The 21,711-nt window shown below is 37.8% G+C and overlaps 1 protein-coding gene across 2 annotated transcripts; it reads right to left on the bottom strand.

Annotated features, from left to right (window-relative positions):
- Positions 1-17,325: 17,325 nt before the first annotated feature.
- LOC131024541 (uncharacterized) lies at positions 17,326-21,409 on the bottom strand. Of its 2 annotated transcripts, none has more exons than XM_057954051.1 (2): positions 18,554-21,409; positions 17,326-18,152 (listed from the first exon to the last, which is right to left on the bottom strand). In XM_057954051.1, the coding sequence occupies exon 1, from the start codon at positions 21,155-21,157 to the stop codon at positions 18,629-18,631; it is 2,529 nt and encodes an 842-aa protein (XP_057810034.1). In that variant the 5' UTR covers positions 21,158-21,409; the 3' UTR covers positions 17,326-18,152; positions 18,554-18,628. The 2 variants fall into 2 exon arrangements, with proteins under 2 accessions (XP_057810034.1, XP_057810033.1); XM_057954050.1 differs by having other exon boundaries at positions 17,326-17,672.
- Between the last annotated feature and the right edge of the window lie 302 nt (positions 21,410-21,711).

Genomic DNA, 21,711 nt, shown 5'->3' with positions numbered 1-21,711 from the left:
CGACTATAGTTCGAGCCGACCGCGGAACGATGTATGGAATGTTCAGTGAACCGATAAATTTTGCAATTTTGTGCAGATCCCCGTTTGGTGGGGGCATTTGGTAGCGATTTGAGATAGGGTTTGGGAATTTTTGATGATTTTCAATAGAAGGTCAGATTGCTTTATGGAATTGGGGCTTTTTGATTCTGCATTCTGATTTGGTTTGGAGTGTCTGGTGTTGGGGTCAGATTTTGTTTTTGATTCTCCGGCAGCTCTTTGTCGCCGGAGAAGAAGGTAAGAACTTTGTCTTTGGCGGCGGTGGTGGTTGTTGGCGACGGTGGTGGTGGTTGTTGGCAGATTTGAGGGTGGTTGGTTCTTGGATTGGGAGGGAGACGAGGGAGACGAGGGGAACAGAGGGAGACGAGGGTGGCGGCGACTTCGCCGGAGGAGGGGGTGGCTGATGCCGGCGACTTCGCCGGAGGTGGGTGGCAGTGCAGGAAGAAGAAAGTGAAAGGAGGAATAAATTATTTTAATTAACTCAATAATTTTGATGGGCCCCACTCAATTAAAACATAACACTTCATTTCTTAATCTCCGTGCCGAAACAAATGTAGCCAACTTTAGCGGGACGGAGGGAGTATCAACTCTGAAAAATGTAAAAGAAATATAAACCTTTAATTTTAAAAAATTTAAAATTTAAATTATAAGTTATTTAAAAATCGACGATCCAACCCGAAACCATCGGTTCTAATTCTAAACTTTTGAAAGAAAAGTTTAGAATTATGGATGTTAATTACGTTGGTTATGTCCCAAATGATAAACTTTTGAAAGAAAATAAGTATAAATTTTAACATATAAAAAAAATTAAAAATAAAATTATCTTGAACCGTCACCTCTGATTTCATATATTAGGAACTAGATTAAGAACTAGAATTGGCGGTAACAGGCGGTTCCGGTTTGTTTTGACACCTCTAATTGCATATATCATGAATAGTCACTATAATTTATATCATTAAATTACAATTTACATTTTTTCTTAATGTGACTATTTATCTTTAACTTCCAAGTTGAACTACCATGTATGTGTACAATCTAAAAAGTATTAACGAAAACGAATTTCTTTGAATGTAAATTGCATTATAAGATCAGAATGCTCCTACACTGATAATTTTGATTATTGAATTTTTGGTCCATTTCAATTCCTAAACTTTAAAAGCTAAGCTAGTGTTTGATAGATATAGCAACTATTAGTCAATTTTCATGTGGTGAAGACTAAGGAAACATCATGTAATGGCTCGTGATGTTGTCAAGAAAGGAAAATTGGCTGACATACGATTTTCTAACAACGTACTCCCTCCGTCTCATACATAATGGTCCGTTTCTTTTGAGCATGAAGATTAATTAAGAAGAGTTAAATTAAAGGGATAAAGTTGATGCCCCATCTAATTAAAGATGTTATTAGTAAAATAATTGTTAGTTAATCTACATCAATTAATTAAAGATGGCCCACCACAGTTAACCCCTCTACTATTTCTAAAAATAGGACAAACACACACAAAGATCTCCTTCTTCCTCCCCTGCTCTCCTTCCCATTCTTCCTCGACGGTAGTCGCCGCTGCCATGGCCACGGCGACCGACATCTCCTTCTTCCACTATACCTCCTGGCCTCTCTCTATTTCTTGCTTTCGATCGCCGCTGCCCGCATATCCAGTAACAGCGCCTCCTCCCGCAGCGAAGCCACGGTCGCTGCCCTCATTCTCCCATCTCCTCACCTTCACCTCTTTCACCGACTCGACTCGACGAAAACAAGGAGTTTGCCGCTGGAACCTCCTATACCCCCAGCGACAAGCAAGTCGCCACCGGTGACTCGATTCGACGACAACATGGATTTTAGTTCATCACTTGCTGCTTTTAGTTCCACCAACAAGAGGAGAGAATCGCGAGTGGAGAGGGAGGCGTGAAAAAAAAAGGGGGGGGGGGGGGGGGGGGGGGTTAGAATAGGTGAGTAGGTTTAAATAGGTAGATTAAGTCTTTGCTAATTAAATTCTAATTATATCTATAAAAGAAAATAGGCCATTATGTGTGGGATAATCCAAAGAAAAAAACAGACCATTATTTATGGGACGAAGGGAGTAATTTTTTAAACTGTAACGCTACAAAATTTATTCTTGGCATATTAAGGTGTGTGTAATTTTTTGCAATTTATTTGAACATAGTCTAGTATTTATACAAACTAAATGGGGTGTATTGGTTTGGGATTTTGTTGGATTTTTTTGGACTTTAAAGACTTTCATAGTCTAGATTTTTAAAGACTTTTAGAAGTATGGATTGAATATCCCCATACTTTAAAAGTCCAAAAAAAATCCTACAGACTCTACAACTAATACAAGCTAATAGTTTGATTATTGTGTTGCGAAATTTCTTTGTAATGTGTTTTCATTTCATAGTGTGTAACCCGTCGAAATTCGACGGGAAATTATTTTAAATTATTGTTTAAATTATACTCCATCCGTCCACAATAAGTGTGGTGTGGAGGAGAGCGCATGAGTTCTAAGAAAATATTGGGAGATGTGTATAAAGTGAATGAAGAGACTCACTAAAGTTGATTTGTTAGGTATTAATAAATATTTTGTGAGATGAGTTTTCTATAAATATTATGTGTGAATGAGAGTGAAAATATAAGAGTATATGTACTAAAATGGAAAGACCACACTTATTGTAGGCGGACGAAAACAGAAGAAAGACTACACTTATCGTAGACAGAGGGAGTATGATATTATTTTTGTATAACTATAATTATTTATATATAAATTATTTTAGAATTTGTTTAATTTGAGGTAATATAGTTCAATTTATATTAATCTCAACCATATTCCTCAATTAAATGTTAATTTTTTGTTAGAATAATAAATATAACCTTTATATAAGTTTTCATTAATAACGTTTTAAAAGATGTCAATGTAAGATTGAAGATACTTTTTTAATGTAAATTTGATGGAGGGATTGATGTGTCACATTTGTTGGCACTTGTATATAGGAAATATTTTTATTAATTTTGTACAAATTGTTTAAAATAACAAATAAGAATTAAGTTAAGACTTCATCTGTCATCTGAGCATGATCTCATTTGAACCTTGTAAGACCATATCATCATCTAAAGCTCGAAAGACAACATCTAACATTTGAACATCTGACTTTTGAACATCATCCGGCCCGTCTAAACCTTAAAATACAAAAAATGAATTTGTATGCGTCATTTTTTAAACATCACTATCTGGAGCTTTAAAAATCAAAGCTGACTTGTGAGATTGTATGATCTGGAGCTTGCAAGATCATAACTAACTTCTAAACATCATTTTGTATGGAGCTTGAAAAATCTTAACAAACTTGTGTGCATTATTTTATTTGGAGCTTGAAATATCATAATTGGGTTTCATGCATCATCTCGTTTGGAGTTTCAAAGAACAAAATTGAGTTCTGAGTGTCATCTCATTTGAAGTTTGAAAGACCATAACTAAGTTATAAGAATCATCTCGTGTGGAGCTTTAATGGCATGTTTGTTTGGCACGGATTCTATCCTAGGAAAGTAATCTGATTCTAAAATATTAAATTTATGTGTTTGATAAAAAAATTATCAGACATTGAAAGTAATAAGAATTCTGAAAACAAGGAAAGTAGTGCAACTTTCCAAGATTCTTATTCTTGGCTTTTCTTAGGTATTGTTTTTCCTCATTCTCTGGATTCTTACTTACATATATATTATGTATTATTTGTATTATTTTATAAAATAAAAATTATTATTATTATTATTATTATTATTATTATTTAATTGATTAATTAGTACATAATTTATTTTAAGCAAGTTATAATTTAATTCTTTGAACTATGAATCATACTTTATTATTATTATTATTATTATTATTATTATTATTATTATTATTATTATTATTATTGTTGTTGTTGTTGTTGTTGTTGTTGTTGTTGTTGATGTTGATGTTGTTGTTGTTGTTGCTGTTGAAAAAAAATTGAATTTAATTTTAGAATTATAAATCATATAATTAACCTTAATAATGTACTTTGTTGTTACTATAAAATTAATTAGAGAAATTTATTATGAAGATAAAATTACAATTTAATTCTTATATATATATATATATTGATTAATTATATTTATTTAATGATACAAATCCAGAATCCTAACAATTAGTTTTGGCATTTCCAAACATTGTATAATGAATCTATTAGAATTCATTTTCCACGGAATCATTTTCCTAAGAATAACAATCCCAATTCACATTACTTTATTGGCAAACAAACATGCCCTAAAGGTTATTATCATCTGGAACTTGTAAGATCATAACTAACTTTTAAATATCATCTTGTATGAAAGCTTGAAAAATCTTGACAAACTTTTGTGCATTATTTCATGTGAAGCTTGAAGTATCATAATTGAGTTCCGAGCATCATCCCGTTTGAAGTTTGAAAGAACAAAATTGATTGTGAGCATCATCTCATTAATTTGAAGTTTGAAAGACCATAACTAAATTCTGAAAATCATTTCGAGTGAAGCTTAAAAAAGTTGATGTGAAATTCAAATTGTATTAATTTATTTAAGGGCAAATAGCACCAAAATCCTTGTAGTTTCGCCAAATTCGTATTTTTCCCTTGACCTTCAAATGGTAGTGATAAAATCCTTAACCGTTGCTTCGATTCTCATTTTTCCCTTAGTGACGTTTTCTGGCCATTAATTAGACGACGTGTCACCAACGTGGCACACTTATGCTGAGTAGATTAATTAGAAGCTAAACGTTGCATCTAACCTAATAGCGTCAAAATCCCTGAAGTTTGGCGCAATTCTCATTTTTCCCTTAGCCTTAAAATGACGTTTTCTTGTCGTTTTGCTGAGCTTCTTGTTGAGGGTGTCTGGTTTGGTTGAGGGAACAAGGCGGTTGGCGATTGTGTGTCGTCGTCTGACATCGGGGCAGAATTGAGAGAGATGAGGGAGGCTGGGGTCGGCGGCGGCGGTGTCGCTGCTGCCCAGCCAAGGGAGGATAGGAGTGGACAGAGAGGGAGATTCATAGGGTGTTTTAGTTTGAGGGAGTACAAACGAAGGACGAAGCTGACGCTCCTCGCCGGAGTTATAGCGGTGGCGGCCTCTTGCTTGTGTGTCCGTGGTGGCCAGAGAAGAAGAAAGGATAAGGGATCTGTAAAGAGAGGAGAGAGGGGTTAGCGGGAGAGAAGCGGCCTAGTTGCAGCGGCCTGATGAGAAGAGAGGAGAGGGGATCTGTAAAGAGAGGAGAGAGGGGTTAGCGGGAGAGAGGTGGCTGGCGGCCTAGTCGTGGCGGCCGGAGGAGAAGAGAGGAGAGGGGCAGATCATCTCTGAAGAACCTTAATTTTATTTTACACAATTAGCGATTCATCGATCCTACGTGGATTTCCGACAGCCATGTCAGCATAAGTTTAGGGGCCGATCAATTTTATGGGAAAAATAAGAATCGGGATTAAGTTCAAGGATTTTATCACTATCATTTGAAGGTCAAGGGAAAAATGCGAATTTGGCTAAACTACAAGGATTTTGGTGCTATTTTCCCCTTATTTAATATTTTAATTGATAAATTTTCATAAAAATCAATTTTGAATCCAAATTTTATAACACAATACTCACTTCATCCCAACTATGTTAAGGCATGTATCTTGTATATCTTTGGAGTATGTATTTTATAAAACCGATCACCTACCCACCATGGACAAGCATAGTGTGCCCACCACTGATGTGACAATTTTAATTAGGAAAGAGAATTAATAAATCTTACTCTAATTAAAATTATTTTACTATAATTACAATTGTCACATCAATGGTGGACACATTATGCTTGCCCACGGCGGGTAGGTGATCGGTTCTGGTGTATTTTATATCTTAAAAAAAACGTACTATTTTCTTGAAAATAATGTTACTTTTTTTGTTTAAAGTTGAAACATTGTTATTTTAAGTAGAGTGAATACAAGCATATATTTCTTTTATCATGTGCTTGATAAATACTGAGAATTTATCACGAATTTGATTTAGTGTTCGGTTAAAATTGAACTAAGATTTTAATAATTTAATGATTTCTGTGCTAACTTAGAAACCAAGCACATTATAAAAAAAAATTCTCTCCTCGTTGAGAGCATTTGATATTTCTCCTTGTTGAGAACCCTAGATATTTTTGATTCATTTTTTCTTTTGCGGCGGCTTATGGAAGACAAGATGGCAGGACTGAGTTTATCTAATGAGGATGATGAATTACTTCTTGGCGACGAGATCACTGGTGAGTCGAGCGTATCGGTAGATCTCTGCTTGGTGGGAAGATTTCTCACCGATCTACCGATTAATTTTAATCTAATGAGAAGCCGATTAGCGAGCGTTTGGAGGCCTGGTAAGAGAGTTTTTGTCAAAGATATTGGCCAAGGGCTATATATCTTTTGTTAGGTCCGGAGGGTCTCGAATAGGTGTATGGGGACGGGGAATACACCTATAGGCTATTTTTTCTGAAAATCAGAGGGATCTCAAGATAGAGATCAAAATAAAACTTTACACGCAAACTTAGACGCCTGTTAACTGAAAGGAGTTTTGACCAAACAGGGTTGACGACTGATACTGAAATCCTCTTCAGTAAAGAGTTGTCACTTAGTTAAGTCACTGGAACTTAACTGATGCACGTTAAGGCTTCAGTCGAGTTTGCTAAAACAGAGATGTTACAAGTCTTCCTGACTATCAGAGCATAGATCAGTCAGACTGATAACATACGCAGCGGAAATAACTTTGTTTCGTAATAGCCTTTGTTGAGCACGTTGTTATTCTTAGGTTTCTCTTTGCATTTAATCAGTATTCAGTTTATCAATTGAAAGAGCACAAGTAAGAATGTAAAACTGAAAGCTGTAAATAACACAAACATTTTTACGTGGTTCGGAAAATACTTCCTACATCCATGGTCGGTTGATCAGACCAACAACTTTACTCCGCAAGTGCTTATGGGTGCACTGCAAACCTATCTGTGTGCTTAGCCGGGTGCACACAACCGAATCAACTGAAGATCCAATCTTCAGTACCAACACTTAACTCGCGCTGGATTTCTCACTCCTAGCACGAACCTGCACTAGGATCTCACGGAGTCAGAGTACCTTCCTGAACTCCTTTTCAACTCAAACACTCGATTCTATCTGTCGAATGGAGGTTTGAAATCTTGCCAACTAAACTTCAAAGAACAAGTTCTTCGGAGTTAGTTTTGACCTAGGCTTTGGGTAAACAGAGGTTTGCCTAAGGTTTAAGAGAATTTGTGTAATCAGCAGTGACTAATTTTTGGCTTTGGTATTCTCTTCTTCGATTCAAGCTTTGGAGAGGTTAAGCTTTGGCTGAGAAACAATTTTGGCAGAGTTTCAGCTTAATACGTTGAATCGGTGAAGATTGAAGTGATCCTCGAGCGCTATTTATAGGAGAGGTCTTGAATAGATCCGTTGGCGGAGAACGTCTTCAAGATTTCTTCCGTTTGAGAGCTTTTTGAATTTGGGCTGAGGCTTCAATCTTCGAGGTTCCTTGTTTGGTGAGAACGGCTATGTTGAAGAGCAGGAGATGTGACGTCTCTGATAAAGTAGCCACCAAATAGGAATGACCTCTGCAGAGAGGGATGATCCTGAGATCTCTGCATTTAATGCGGCTGTACTTTTGGAGTACGTTGCTTCCTTTGAACGTTGGAGGTTCAGTCCGAGGAAGAATGTTTAATTGATAATTGACTTTAGTATCAGTCCGTTGAATCCACGTGGCACGCATTAAGTAATCAGTTCCGGACTGATTCTTCAACTGATACTTCAGTTGGTAACTTCAGTCTTCAGTCCTTCGTCCTTCAGTCTTCAGTCTTCAGAACAGCAAACTAAACTAGAAAATAACTCTAACACTTGAGTTCGAACAGTTCTAGTCTATTACAATTAAGGCCTATGGATTTTGGTATCATCAAAACAAGGATTAGGATATTTCAATAAGTTCCCAACATCTTTCAATTCTTCCATGAGGTTAATTTGCAGAGAGTTTATGATGGGGGTCCGTGGGCTTTCGGAAAATTTCCTCTGATCCTTCATCGTCTCAAACGGGGCAAATTTCCGCTAAATGTTTCTCTGGATCTTCTTCCATTTGGGTACAAATACATGATCTACCAGTTGAATTTTTAACAGAATGAGTGGGGCATCTCCTTGGTAACTTTGTTGGTACTTTTATGGAATATGATAGCACTAACTCCTCGAGAGTATGGATGCAGTATATGCATGTGCATGTTGGCGTTTGTGTCTCTGAACCACTGAATCGATTTAAGAAATTAAAACACAAGGATGGCTCCTCCTTTGTTGTTAATTTCAAGTATGAGAGGTTGAACATTTTTTGTTTTCTATATGGATGTCTGGGCCATTCGGAGAGTTACTGTGAATTAATGGTCAATCCCTCGACGAAAGATATGAAATGAGAATGGGGAGTCGGGCTGAATGCAGCAGATTGAAGAGGTGTGGCACTTGCTGGAGAGAAATGGATCCGTTCTGATGATGTTTCTGGTAACCCTAGCGTCATGGCGGCGGGAGCTAGGGTTTCTCAAGATAGGGTTTGTTTGGAGGCTTAAAGGAAGGCGAGTAAGAATAGGGAGATCATTATTCCCTCAAAAGTTTTGGCCACAACAACAGATACTTCTTCCTTGCAGTTATCACGTTCGGCATTCCATGATATCAGTAATGAAGCATATGAGCGTGATTCTATGATAGTTTGATACGTCCTCTTTGGTGCAATTAGAGGAGAGAAAGAGACGACGTGGTATTACCACCGGCGGAATGGAAAATCCCTCTGCGTTGGTTGCTTTTCCTATGGACTTCTCCGAGGATGGCTCTGACGCGCTCAACACTTCAACGGCGGGCTCCGGTTCCGGGCCGACCGATCCCAATGAATGCAATATGCTGGAACTGTCGGGGGCTGGGCCAACCTCTTACAGTTCCTATCCTCTCTGAACTCATGAGAGTTCATAAGCCCCAGTTTCTCTTTCTTTGTGAGACTATTTCTGACAAGTCTCATATGGAAGAGATCCATGTTCCTTTGAATTATGAAGGTTGTTTTACTGTGGATTGTTGGGGACGTAGCAGTGGTCTTTGCATGCTATAGTGTTTCTCAAGTTTTTGTAGGATGATTGGTTTCTCTAACAATCATATTGATATGGAAGTCTCGGATAGTCGAGGCGATTGGCGTCTCACGGGGTTCTATGGTTTTCTGGAAAGGTCCCAAAAAGTGAGTCGTGGCAATTGCTTTGCCGAATCGCGGTTTTACACTCTCACCCATGGATCATTCTTGGTGATTCTAATGATCTCCTTGATCCAGGAGATAAAAGGGATCGGATAGAGCATCCGAATTGGTTATTTGCTGGTTTTTGGTCGGCTATTCTTGATTGTGGACTTTCTGATGTTCCATTGATTGGCTACCAATATATGTGGTCAAGGGGCTTGGGTACGATGAATTTTGTTGAGGAGTGACTCGATCGCGGTATGGCGTCTATTAGTTGGAAGGCTCTCTTTCCGGGTGCGACGCTCTCACCTCTCACGGTCCCTATGTCCGATCATGTACCCTTACTACTAAACTGCATGAGCTCGGACATGCCTTTGTCTTCTCACCGCTTCCGCTTTGTGAACAAATGGTGCCTAGAGCCGGACTTACCCAAAGTGGTTCGGGACTGTTGGACGAAACCTCGGGGGCATTAGTATTATGGAAAGACTAACGACGGTGTCCGATTCGATATCCATATGGGCTCGACACCTTCGACATAACAAAGGTTTCGATAAGTCACAATTTTAGAAATTGATTGCCTATCTTCAGGGATGGTATGATGTGGACTCAGTTCGTAAGTTTAAATGGGCGCGGGGCGAACTTACTACTCTCTCCGTCCACAAAGTATTGCCCCATTTACTGTTCGGCACAGGTTTTAAGAAAGCTGATAAAGTGGTTATGAGTGAAATATAAGGGTAGTTGACTAAAGTGATCAAGGTAGTTGACTAAAGTGTTAAAGGTGTTGTGTGGTGGGTCCACTAGTAATAAAGTGTAATAAAGTAGAATATAAAAATGAAATAAGTTGTTGTATGGTGGGTCCATTAGTGGCAATTGATGGTAAATAAATGAAAGAAAAAAGGGTGTAGTGGTACAAAAAGCAGAGTATGGTATTGCTTTGTGGACAAGGGAAAATGGGTAAGTAGGGAAATATTTCGTGGACGGAGGGAGTAATATTTTTCTTCGAGAAGAGGCCCACTGGAAACTGCGTGATAAGCAACACTGGCTTAAAAAAGGAGATTATAATTCTAAGATTTTTCGCTATGGCCTCGACACGCAGGAAGAAGAATACCATTGTGAAGCTGCAACGTGATGATGGGAGCTAGACAGGTGATATGGAGGATATTAAACAGTTGGCACGTGACTATTTTGTGGGATTATTTGACATGCCCCAGAGCCATACAAATTTTCACCAAGTTCTTGATAGACTTCTTTCTTGTATTGATGGTGAAAAGAACGAAGAACTCACGAAACCTTTCCTTATTGATGAGTTCTGGGCTGCCCTTTTCCAGATGCATCCGGATAAGTCGTCGGGCCTCGATGGTTTGAATCTAAAATTTTGATAAACTCACTCAGGAAATTATATGGATCATCTCCCTTCTTGCCATAGAATTTAGGGAGAACATTAAGCAATCCAAGCTTAATCTCGATGGAAGTAGCAGCCTCCGGCATCCGGATCGGAGTAGGAGAATCATCGGCCTCGTGACTAGAGAGGTCACACAACCTGGGATCGTCAGTAGCCATGTCTCCTTTGATACTCGCATCGGAAATCGACTCAACGTCCTCTTCACTTTCTGCTTCTGCCTTTGAGTCGGAATCTGTTTGGGCAAACAGATCCTCTGTCGTAATCGAAGCTTCTGGTTCAGCCTTAAAGAACGAGTCCGTCTGGTCAGACGGAGCAATGTCCGAATCAGGCCAGCACACCTTGCAGCTTTCTCGCCCTTGCTTCCTTCCTCAATCTCTTCGCGGTCTTTTCTATCTCAAAGTCGTAGAGGAGAGTCGGCTTGGAAGATCTGCTCATAAACAACAAAAGAAAATAAATAAAAACAATGAAAACAAATCATTAGGAAAAAGAAAAAAATTAACACCGTTCCCCGGCAACGGCGCCAATTTGGTGGACGTCGTATACCATCAATTAATTCTTGTAGTTTCACCAAGAATTAGAATAGTATAATGACAAGCAGAGTCAAACCACAGAGAACGGGTAACAGTTTTCAAATTCCTAAAGACCTAAAATTGATGTAGCAACCACGCCTTAATTCTCGGCTCGAATAAATCCACACTAATTTAACTCATTAAATCAACGAAAATAACTCTAGAAAATAATCAGTAAAAGGTAACTCGGCACGAATAAATTCACACTAATTTAATTCTCTGATCATCGACACAAAGATAAATTAATCCCTATCAACCAACCAGTTATAGGATACCGTGAACGCACTGACATACCCCAATTCTTACTTACTGTGTCGATAGACAGCTGTAGACTCCAGACCTGCCTATTTCCCTTATTAAAACACAACCTAGTTATAGATGCCAAACCTATATTTAATGTTTCAATAACATTAAGATGAAGGAATCCAGTTTAGACAGATTATCCTAGATACGCTAGTAATAATCAATCTACCAATTTAATCCTACTACGAACATGGTAGCTTTATCACTAATCAGCCATATTCCAACAATTACGGATTGGAGGAACCAATTGACTGTAATCCAATTAAATCTAAGTTGATTAGGCTTAAATAAAATCAGAATTATCATCAAACACAAGGAATAAATCGGAATCAACAGTAATCAATTATGTGCCCAATTAGGTCTCGCAGATATTAAATCAGTATTTCAAGATTCTCGCTGAATTAAAAGTTTAGCTACTCATGATCAAACTAAAAACAATAAAATAAATAAAGATGAACATAGAACAAGAAAAATAAATTACAAGTAAAATAAAAGAGATCACCACTATAAAAATTAAATAAAACTCGTCTGCCACAATTCCAACTCCAGCCGCCAACTTCCAAGACAAAAGCAAGAATATAAAATTTAACCTATTAACCTTAAGCCAAAAAAAATGTGTGTATCAAGAGATCAAATCCTAATATATATATCCTAAGTAGGCGGCTGACATCATCCCACAAAACTTAGGGAATTAACCCTTAAGTGGCCGATTATCACCCCACAAATGGGCTTTCGACCTTGACAAGAAATAAGGCCCAAAAATTAATCAAAATAAGAGTTTTGAGCTAAATTAAATCTAAAATAATTAATTCAAACCCAATCTTTAAATATCTCCAAAATCAATCAACTTCTTTCACAATTCTCGACTTTAACCAACTTCCTCCATCCACGAACCTTCTTCCAAACTTCATACAATTCCTGCATCAAAAGCACCATAACTTGGGTAATATCGACTATAAACCACGGTAAACAACACGAATCTAGACAACTAAATCACACACATCAGTGGGGAATGTCCGATATGTAAGGAGGGTTCTTGTTTGCCCTTTTGCGGAGGATGTTTCGCGTTTGAGCTTTCTGAATGGGGAAATTGATACTATCTTAGTTCGCTGCAACTCTTTCGAGAGAGCTCTTGCCCAGATTTTGAGCCACTCGGATGGGAGGTTTAAAGTAAGGGCTAGCATGCTTTTGTGGCAGATATGGAAGGACAAAAATTGTGTTGTGTGGAGAGATTCCCCGCTCGTCCCGACGCGGTCAGTTGTGGCAGCGGAAGCAGCATGGTCCAATTGGAAAACAGCTAGAGAGTTGTTTGTCGGGAGCAGTTCTCGCCTGGTGCCCACAGTTTCTTGCCTTGGGTGGCATCCTCTCCTAGAGGGGTCTGTTAAATGCAACGTGGATGTTGCTTTCTTTGGCGATGAACTTACGATGCGGATATGAGTGGTGATTCGAAATCATAATGGCGATTTTGTGATTGGGAAATCTCTAAAACTGATGGGTTGTAGAAGTGTCGAGGAGGGTGAGATGTTGGGGATTAAAGAAGCTTTGTCGTGGTTAAAGGAACTTGGCTATACGGCGGGTGTGGTGGAGTCGGATTGTAAATGTGCCTGTGATCTTATCAGCTAGGGCGAGATGAACATATCGGAATTAGGCATCATCGCCGCCCTTTGCCGGACCTAGCTTGCTTTATTGTTGGATGTCCGTCTTTGCCATGTAAAGAGTGATCAAAATGTTATTGCTCATTGTTTAGCGAATTTAGCGAGAGATTTATTTTCACATCATGTTTGAAATGAATCCCCAATTTTGGTGGAGGGTCATCTCCATGTTCCATGTTCGTGTGATCAATAAATGGATCTTTCGTTTTCCCTAAAAATAATAATAATAATAATTTAATGATTTCTAGAATACACGCGTAATATATCCAATATTTTGTGTCTCATATAAAGTTGCGATTTAGATAATCAAAATCACCAAATATGAGAGTGGTAAAAAAACCATAGAAATATTAAGTACAAGATTAAAAATTAATAAAGAAATTTGATGGGGGTGCTGAACCACCTACGTAATTCATATATTTCAGTTTCAGCTATATATATATATATAGAGAGAGAAAAGTTATATATATATATATATATATATATATATATATATATATGGGTTCATGTGGATCCCTATGCTTATAATAGATCCGTAGATCCAAATCTAGACCACACATTTATGACATGTGGCGCATCAAGATGCATAAAGGCATTTCAAGGCAAAATCTGGAGAGGGGTAAAATTGGAATGTAATTTTCGAAATTAAAAAAAAAATTAGATTTTCTCAAAATATGTATATTTTAGATGCATAAAGTTTCATACGAGAATGCATGAACTTTCATATAAAAATGCATAAAGTTTCATATAAAAATGCATAAGATTTCACCCCACCCCCCACCCCACCCCAGAACCCCACCCCACCCACCCCCTACCCCCTACCCCCCACCCACCCCCATCCCCCTCCCCCAAAAAAAAAATATTTTTTTAAAAACTGATTTTCTGACCACTGACCCACCCCTACCTCCACCCCCCACCAATTTTTTTTTTTTTTCTCAAAAACTGATTTTCTGACCACTGACCTCCCCACCCACCCACCCCCCCCCCCCACCCCCAAATTTTTTTTTTTTTGAAAAACTGATTTTTACATGCATAAAAAAATTACATGTTTTACATGCATATACTTTCGCACAGAAATGCATATACTTTCACACAAAAATACATATACTTTCACACAAAAATGCATTACATTTTTTGAAAAGATATAATTTTTTTTGGGCTGGAGGGTGGGTGGGGGGTTAGCGGTCAGAAAATCAGTTTTTAAAAAAATAAAAAAAATAAAAATTTAGGGGGGGTGGGTGGGGGTGCGGGGGGTGGGTGGGTCAGCGAATCAACAATCAGAAAATCAGTTTTGAAAAAAAAAATTGGGGGGGAGGGGTGGGGGGTCAGTGGTCAGAAAATCAGTTTAAAAAAAAATTGGGTGAGGGGTGGGGGGTGGGGTGGCCAAAATACCAGATTTATTAAAATGAAATGCATTTTTTGTATAATTTAATGCATTTTTATGTAAAATCTTTATGCACTTTTGTTTGATTTTATATGCATGTGAAACATGACTATTTTGGGGGGTGGTAATGGGGAGGGTTGGGGGTGGTGTGGGGTGGGTTGGGGGGTGGTGCGGGGTGGGGTGGTGAAAATACCAAAACTGTAAAAATCAAATGCATTTTTCTGTTCAAAGTCATGCATTTCATGTGAAAACTTTATGCATCTTTGTGTGAAACTATATGCATCTAAAATATATCTATTTTGAGAAAATCTAAAAAATATATATATATTTTTAATTATTAAATCCGAAAATTACATTCCAATTTTACCCCTCTCCATATTTTGCTTTGAAATGCCTTTATGCATCTTGATGCGTCACATGTCATAAATGTGTGGTCTAGATTTGGATCTACGGATCTATTATAAGCATTGGGATCACAATATTCAATTAATATTACTCAATATATATTAGAAAATGTATTGATTTTTTTCGTTTTAGCACTATATAAATTCTCTTGAATGAATTGAACAACGCACGATTACATGCCTATTACTATATATGTAAATTGAATTCTGACTGGTACTTCTTTTCTAGGTGGCAAGTTGGCACCATTTTATATGTTGAATAAAACTAAAGTCATTATTCATCTAAACAAACTTTAGTTATTATTACTATTATTATTATGAGTTAAAGGATGGGTGATTGAGTTTCATATCATAGTCACTCATTTTTATAAAGGAGAGGAATACCACCGAACTACAACACGAGTAACTTTAGTTATATTTAATCCACTATTCTCTTGGCTTGTTTCTTGTATAAGGTTGCCTCGAGATCTAAGGTTGTGAATCTTGGCATTGAGGTGACACGCTTTATATTTATGCCTACAAAAGTTGAGGTAACAAAATGACAATTTACATGAGAAATTCGTCTATTTTTTTACGTGCATGTTTTGTGACATGTTAGTTCAAATCTTGTGCATTTTTGTGCAAAGATTGAGCAATTATACATTTTGATGAACAAGTTCCTATAATTTCCAATCGAGTTGTCTATTGTCGATAATATAAATCTTAATCAAAACTGTCTAGTAGAGATGACAAATAAGATTTGGTTTACTTTTTGTTCTTAGAATTGATACTATATATGAACTTGTTATGTTCGTACGTTTTGTTGGATTTTTTTTTTTTTTTCAATACATATCAATCGTCAATGTAAACTAACGTGGTATGATTTCTTGTACTCACAATTTCATAATTTAAAGGATCCGACTTCTGATACTTCAACTATTTTTTTCTTATATATATATATATATATATATATATATATATATATAAGAAAAAAATAGTTGAAGTATCAGAAGTCGGATCCTTTAAATTATGAAATTGTGAGTACAAGAAATCATACCACGTTAGTTTACATTGACGATTGATATGTATTGAAAAAAAAAAAAAAATCCAACAAAACGTACGAACATAACAAGTTCATATATATATATATATATATATATATATATATATATATATATATATATATAGGGGAGAGCTAAAATAAGTACACTTCTTAAGATATAAAATAAGAATAATTTTCAGTCCTTAGATCATCAAGATCTACGATTGATTCATCATCTTGTTGGATGAATTCATGGTCTTGAGTTCGAATTTCAAAAATAGCAAAAAATTATTTTTCACAATTAATACATTTATACAGCAAATTTATACGTATTATACATAAAATTCATACATTTTGTCTAATTCTTATTTCTTATTTTAAGAGGTGCTCGTACGGTAGCCCTCTATATATATAATAAATCACTTGTATTTAGTTTTTCTTTCAATATGCACCTTCTTGATGTGATGGCTAATTGGCTATATTAAGTTATTAACCATTCTCACAAATTTAGATGGAAACAAAGATTTAATATAGAAGTAGAATGATCTTCGACAAAAGAGCTATATAAAGATCTAATATAACATATAAAAATTCAATAATCTAAGGATATATACATTTTGCCTTGAATATATTATTATGGGGTTATGCCAAAAAAAAAATACACAAAATTTTGAAAAAAATACAATTTTCACCTAAATTTTCAATTAAGCCAAAAAATACATGAATGCGAAATAGAGCTTAGGTGAACTTTCAACTACCAACTAAGCTATAATTTCGTCGGAAGTTAAATTCAGACGAAAATTATAATTTCATTCAAAAGTTTGTGTATATTTTTTACCATAACCCCATATATTATTAATAAGAACATGAGCATGGTCCCCTAAAAAAAAAACAACAAAAACATGAGCATGGTTCATTATCATCGTCATCGACGACTTGCTATTAAAATAATAAATCTAAAATCTAGAGTGTGTGTGTGTTTTGGCCAAATGGTAAGAGATTAATGCCTAAGACTAAAAGTCTTAGATTTAAGTCCCCTGTGGACTGGAGCGACCTTTAAATTTATTTATTTAATACTGTTAATTTATCAAAAAAAAAAAATCTAAAATTTGAAACCCTAAATATATTGAAGCTCAAGTTTGCCGGCTCAGTAACAATTCGCATGTTTACAGGAAATCACCAAAATCTGATTATTATACACCATCATCAACATATCAAGTACTATTCTTTTTTTGAATTAATATCAAGTATATTCTTATCTTTAATAAATTTAAAATCTGGAAATCTTTAAAAGACTCCAAAATTCCTTCATAATAGAAATAAGATTAAGAAAAAAAAAATCTCATACAGAAACAATCTCTTTCAAGATCACATGTTCAAAACAATTAAATTAAGTACATACGTTACAGATTAGTAATAAAATGTAAAGAAATAAAGAAAAAAAAAATCTACCTAATTTCTGACCAAATAATATAGCTAGGGATACAGAGACACTGAGTTATTTTTACATCCAAGGAGGAACTCAATACAGTCACATTCTACCAGATCCTAACCTAAGCAAATAAGATACATCTCACTATCATGTTTCTGACCGTACCTGCGTAAGAAGCCGTCTCATTACTCTCGTTTCAACAACTTCGTCGAGGGGATTTCCGCACTATGAAAAGACACCCTGCACAACATATCTTCTTTTTTAACGACTTCCATAGTGTAAGAGAACAATCACTCTAAAGCTGCTCGAGCATATCAGATTCAACAATGCACGTCGTTTCACAGTATAGGGAAAGCAGCCATAGAACAAATGGAGAATGCGAACAATGCAGGGGTATACGTTGCATTTTGGTCAGGGATGGAACCGGTCATAAGTTTTCAAAACCACAGAAGTGTAAGTACTAACTAGGCATTTCATTGTTCTTCGTTTTTTTTGTTTTTTTGATAGATTAACAGCATTAAATAAAGAAATTTAAAGACCGCGCACGGTGGACTCGAACCCAAGACCTTCGGCCTTAGGCATTAACCACTCTACTCTACCGGTTGGCCAACACACACAACCAGTTCATTGTTCTTGTTTCATGAAGATCGTTTGCAAGATTTATCACCTGGAGATTAATGATATTTTACATGCGCCGTGAACATTATGCAGAGAGCTACCCTGTATAAATTTGCTAAGATAAGAAAACTGTTACAAAATTACAACTCACTTCCACAGTCCCAAATACACATGAAAAAATAACTATAGTTATATAGTAATCAGATAAAGAAATTTTCTAACAAAAGCAACTGTGATCTAGTTCTACTAAAGGAAACTGATCAAAAGACCAAAATATGACTAACAAAAATCATTTTGATGCATAAAAACTCTGAAAGCCAAAAAATTCCTCATTTTAGTATCAAACGGCAGATGTTCCACCAACTCTATTATGCACACTTTTGAGTTCGTATATCATTCATCCTTCCAATATAGTTTTAAGACATTTCATCACCAATGCAAGTAAGTAAATTGGATATTTTGATCTAAATCAAATTCCATATACATAAAGGTTATAGTTTTACCCAAAGATAGGCAGAGGAACTCCAAGTCAGAGCAAGCACACCATCGCGCAAGCAGCATCTTTCCATGAGTAATAATTACGCAATAGTAAGCACCTGAGGTGTAAGCGAAGCAGGGTCTAGCTCCCAACAATCCTTAGGAAGGCCAGAGGCCTCTTCACCGGACAGTTTCTTTGCAGGAATCTGGTGTGAAAACATTTTGATGTCTTTTGCTCCAAGACATACGACAGCATTAGCCCCGATTTCCCTTCTCTTGAACACGGTCCTGAACCCATCTACCTTCTTAAGGTACGCTATACTCAATCCGTGTACATCACTATAACTACTTAAAGTTACAACAATGTTGTAGCATCTCTTATCCTTATTCCTTTCGTCTCTTTCTTCAGCTTCTCGACCACTACTGCTATATACTGCCCAAACTGAGCCTTTCTTCGGGTAGATCCTATACAACTCCCTGGCTGCTCTTTCACAGTCCACAAGGTGAGAGAACAAATTCAAATATCTAATTGTTACTTTCCTAGCTACCTGGAAGCTCCCACATGAAACACAAAACCCCTTTTCCAGCCGACCTATTAATTCCACATCTCCATTATTCTGAGGCTGCAACCAGCTCAATGTCACCTGAAATGGGTTTACACAGACAATTTCATTAATCAGACCATATTGCCTCGGCATTGCATCAACATCATCGTATACTGCCCACACTTGTCCTTTCTTGAAGCTCCTCTCCATTCTATCCTTGTCGAAATCATGAAAATCAGAATCCTCCACGGCCATTATCTCCAAATCACCCTTTTTGTTAGCAATGAGCCTCTGAAGGTCTGAATCCACACGATTCTTTGAAGATTTTGTATTCAATATCTCCGAGTTCCCACACTTTGAAACTCTACGCCTTCCTTTCTTCTCCCTTGTGACGTCCATTTCCTTTTCCTTCTCTTTCTCCACTAGCAGAACCTCTGAATTTCCTTTTCCTGATGACATATCCTTCTCAATCTCCGAATGGAGATGATTCCTTGACGCTGCGTGCACAGCTTCAAGATTCCTAACTTTTGGCACTCTCCTCCTATTTGAATTCTCCCTCAAATTCACCACCTTCTGCTTCTCTGCCCCCCCTTCCCTCTCCTTCGCCCTCTCCTCTGTCCTCACATTCTCCATCTCCTCCACACTCTCCTCTTCTCTTAGATCCACTTTCTCACTCACCCTCTCCTCTATCCTCACATTCTCCATCTCCTCTTCTCTTAAATCCTCTTTCTCACGATCCCTCATCCCATCCTTCTCGGTTTCTTCCACCACTCCGTTTACCTTCAACTTCTCAGCATTAACTTCCTTCACCTTTGTACTCAATTTTCCCTCAACTGGCTTCTTTGTCATTGTACTAGATTTTCCTTCAACTAGCTTCTTTGTCTTTGTACTCAATTTTCCCTCAACTAGCTTCTTTGTCTTTGTACTCAATTTTCTCTCAACTAGCTTCTTTGTCTTTGTACTCAATTTTCCCTCAACTAGCTTGTTTGTCTTTGTATTCATTTTTCCCTCAGCTATCTCCTTTGTCTTCCTCTTATTCTTCTTCTTCACAATCATCTGCATTTGGGACAATGTCATACTCTCCTCTTCCCTAGCCTCCCCTCCCTTACTCGTCTCATTCTCCACTATCTCAACCTCACGAACCCCCAATGCCTCCTCACCCCCATTTACCAACGTTTCCATTGTCTTGAACCTACCATTCTCAACATCATCACCTTCTCCGGAAATCTCAACTCTCTCCTGCCTCCTTGATGCACCTGTTCTTGCCATTTTGGCCCCCGACCTCTCAGAAACCTCACCTAGATTACTATTTCTCCTCTTTACTCCCAACCCAAATTTCTCCACACTCCCCACATAGCCACCTTTGGCAACTCTCTCCTGAATCCGAGCACTTACCCTCGTATTCGCCTCATTCTTCTCATTTTTCCCCTCATCTTCATTACGCTCCTCGGCCTCCATAGCCTTGAACGTCTTCTTACACCCAGGGCAAATCAAATTATGCCCCAAATACTTCCTCTCAAACTGATGCAGAAGCCGGCAAGCCGAGCACGCTGTCCAGAACGTCTCGCGCGACCCCTCCTCCCCGAGCTCAACCGCAACCGCCCCCGCTGCTTCCGACTGCATAGCAATCCTTAGCCTTATGTCGTACTCCTTCCGCCTGATCTTATCCGACAGCACCCGCGCCGCCTCCCCGACCAGCTTGAACGCCTCCTCGGACGCGACGAAGGGGTTCTTATCGGGGTGAAGCGTCAAAGCCAGCTTCTTGTACTGTTTTTTAATCGAATTGATGTGCGAGAACCTTTGCACCTGCAGAATTCTGTAGTAGTCCGGAGTTGGCTTCTGCCTCTCGGCGCCGCCGTCGGGAAATGGGTACGCGGCAGCGGCGCGGAGGATTTGGAAGGCGGTGAGCATCTGGCGCAGGCCGGAGATGGAGGGATGGAGGTCGCGGGCGCGCTCGGCGTATGCGACGGCGGAGGTGAGGTCGCCGGAATTGTACTTCTCCTCCGCTAGGGTTTTGAGGCGGAGGGCTTCTTCTTTGGGGCGGGCTGCGTCAATTGAGCCCGATTTGTCATCTTTCTCGGACATTGTTGCAGAGGTGAATGGGAATTTGGTGACGGGGAGAAATGGTGGAAGGGTTTTTCCCGGTAGAAGTAAAGATTCTGGTAGCAGTAGAAAGTAGAAACCCACCCCCCAATTTTCACTTATTTTTAATCCTATTTTTGCAATTAGGCCCAACAACTTAACTTGTATGCCTACGTAATAATTGAGGATAATTTTGTAGCGTATACTATCCAACTCTAACAACGTATATCCTAAATTCCTGGGATACCAACTCCAGAGTCGACTCAAATACAAACACAAGATAATATTTTCTACATACAACTAAACTACCACTGCTGAGTAATTGAATCGGAGTTAGTATATTATTGGTTTCGAGAATTTGAGTCGCGAGATTCGGGCGGTCTCAAATCACTCTATAGTCGAGCCGAATACCTCCAGGCTCCGGCTCGGCTCGTGAAAACTTGGCTATCTCAAGCTCGAGCTCGAATTCAAGCTCTGTTCGAATTATTTATAAAGGTTTCATTAAAATAAAAAATTATAATTGTTCATATATTTCTAAACTATTTATGAATCATAAT

Source organism: Salvia miltiorrhiza, chromosome 5, assembly GCF_028751815.1.
Source record: "Salvia miltiorrhiza cultivar Shanhuang (shh) chromosome 5, IMPLAD_Smil_shh, whole genome shotgun sequence".
In the NCBI taxonomy this organism is placed as follows: Eukaryota; Viridiplantae; Streptophyta; class Magnoliopsida; order Lamiales; family Lamiaceae; genus Salvia; species Salvia miltiorrhiza.
This window is presented reverse-complemented; position numbering and strand designations above follow the sequence as displayed.

Excerpts from the sequence above, each read along its gene's own strand:
- LOC131024541 (XM_057954051.1), bottom strand. The coding sequence starts at position 21,157 with ATGTCCGAGAAAGATGACAAATCGGGCTCAATTGACGCAGCCCGCCCC.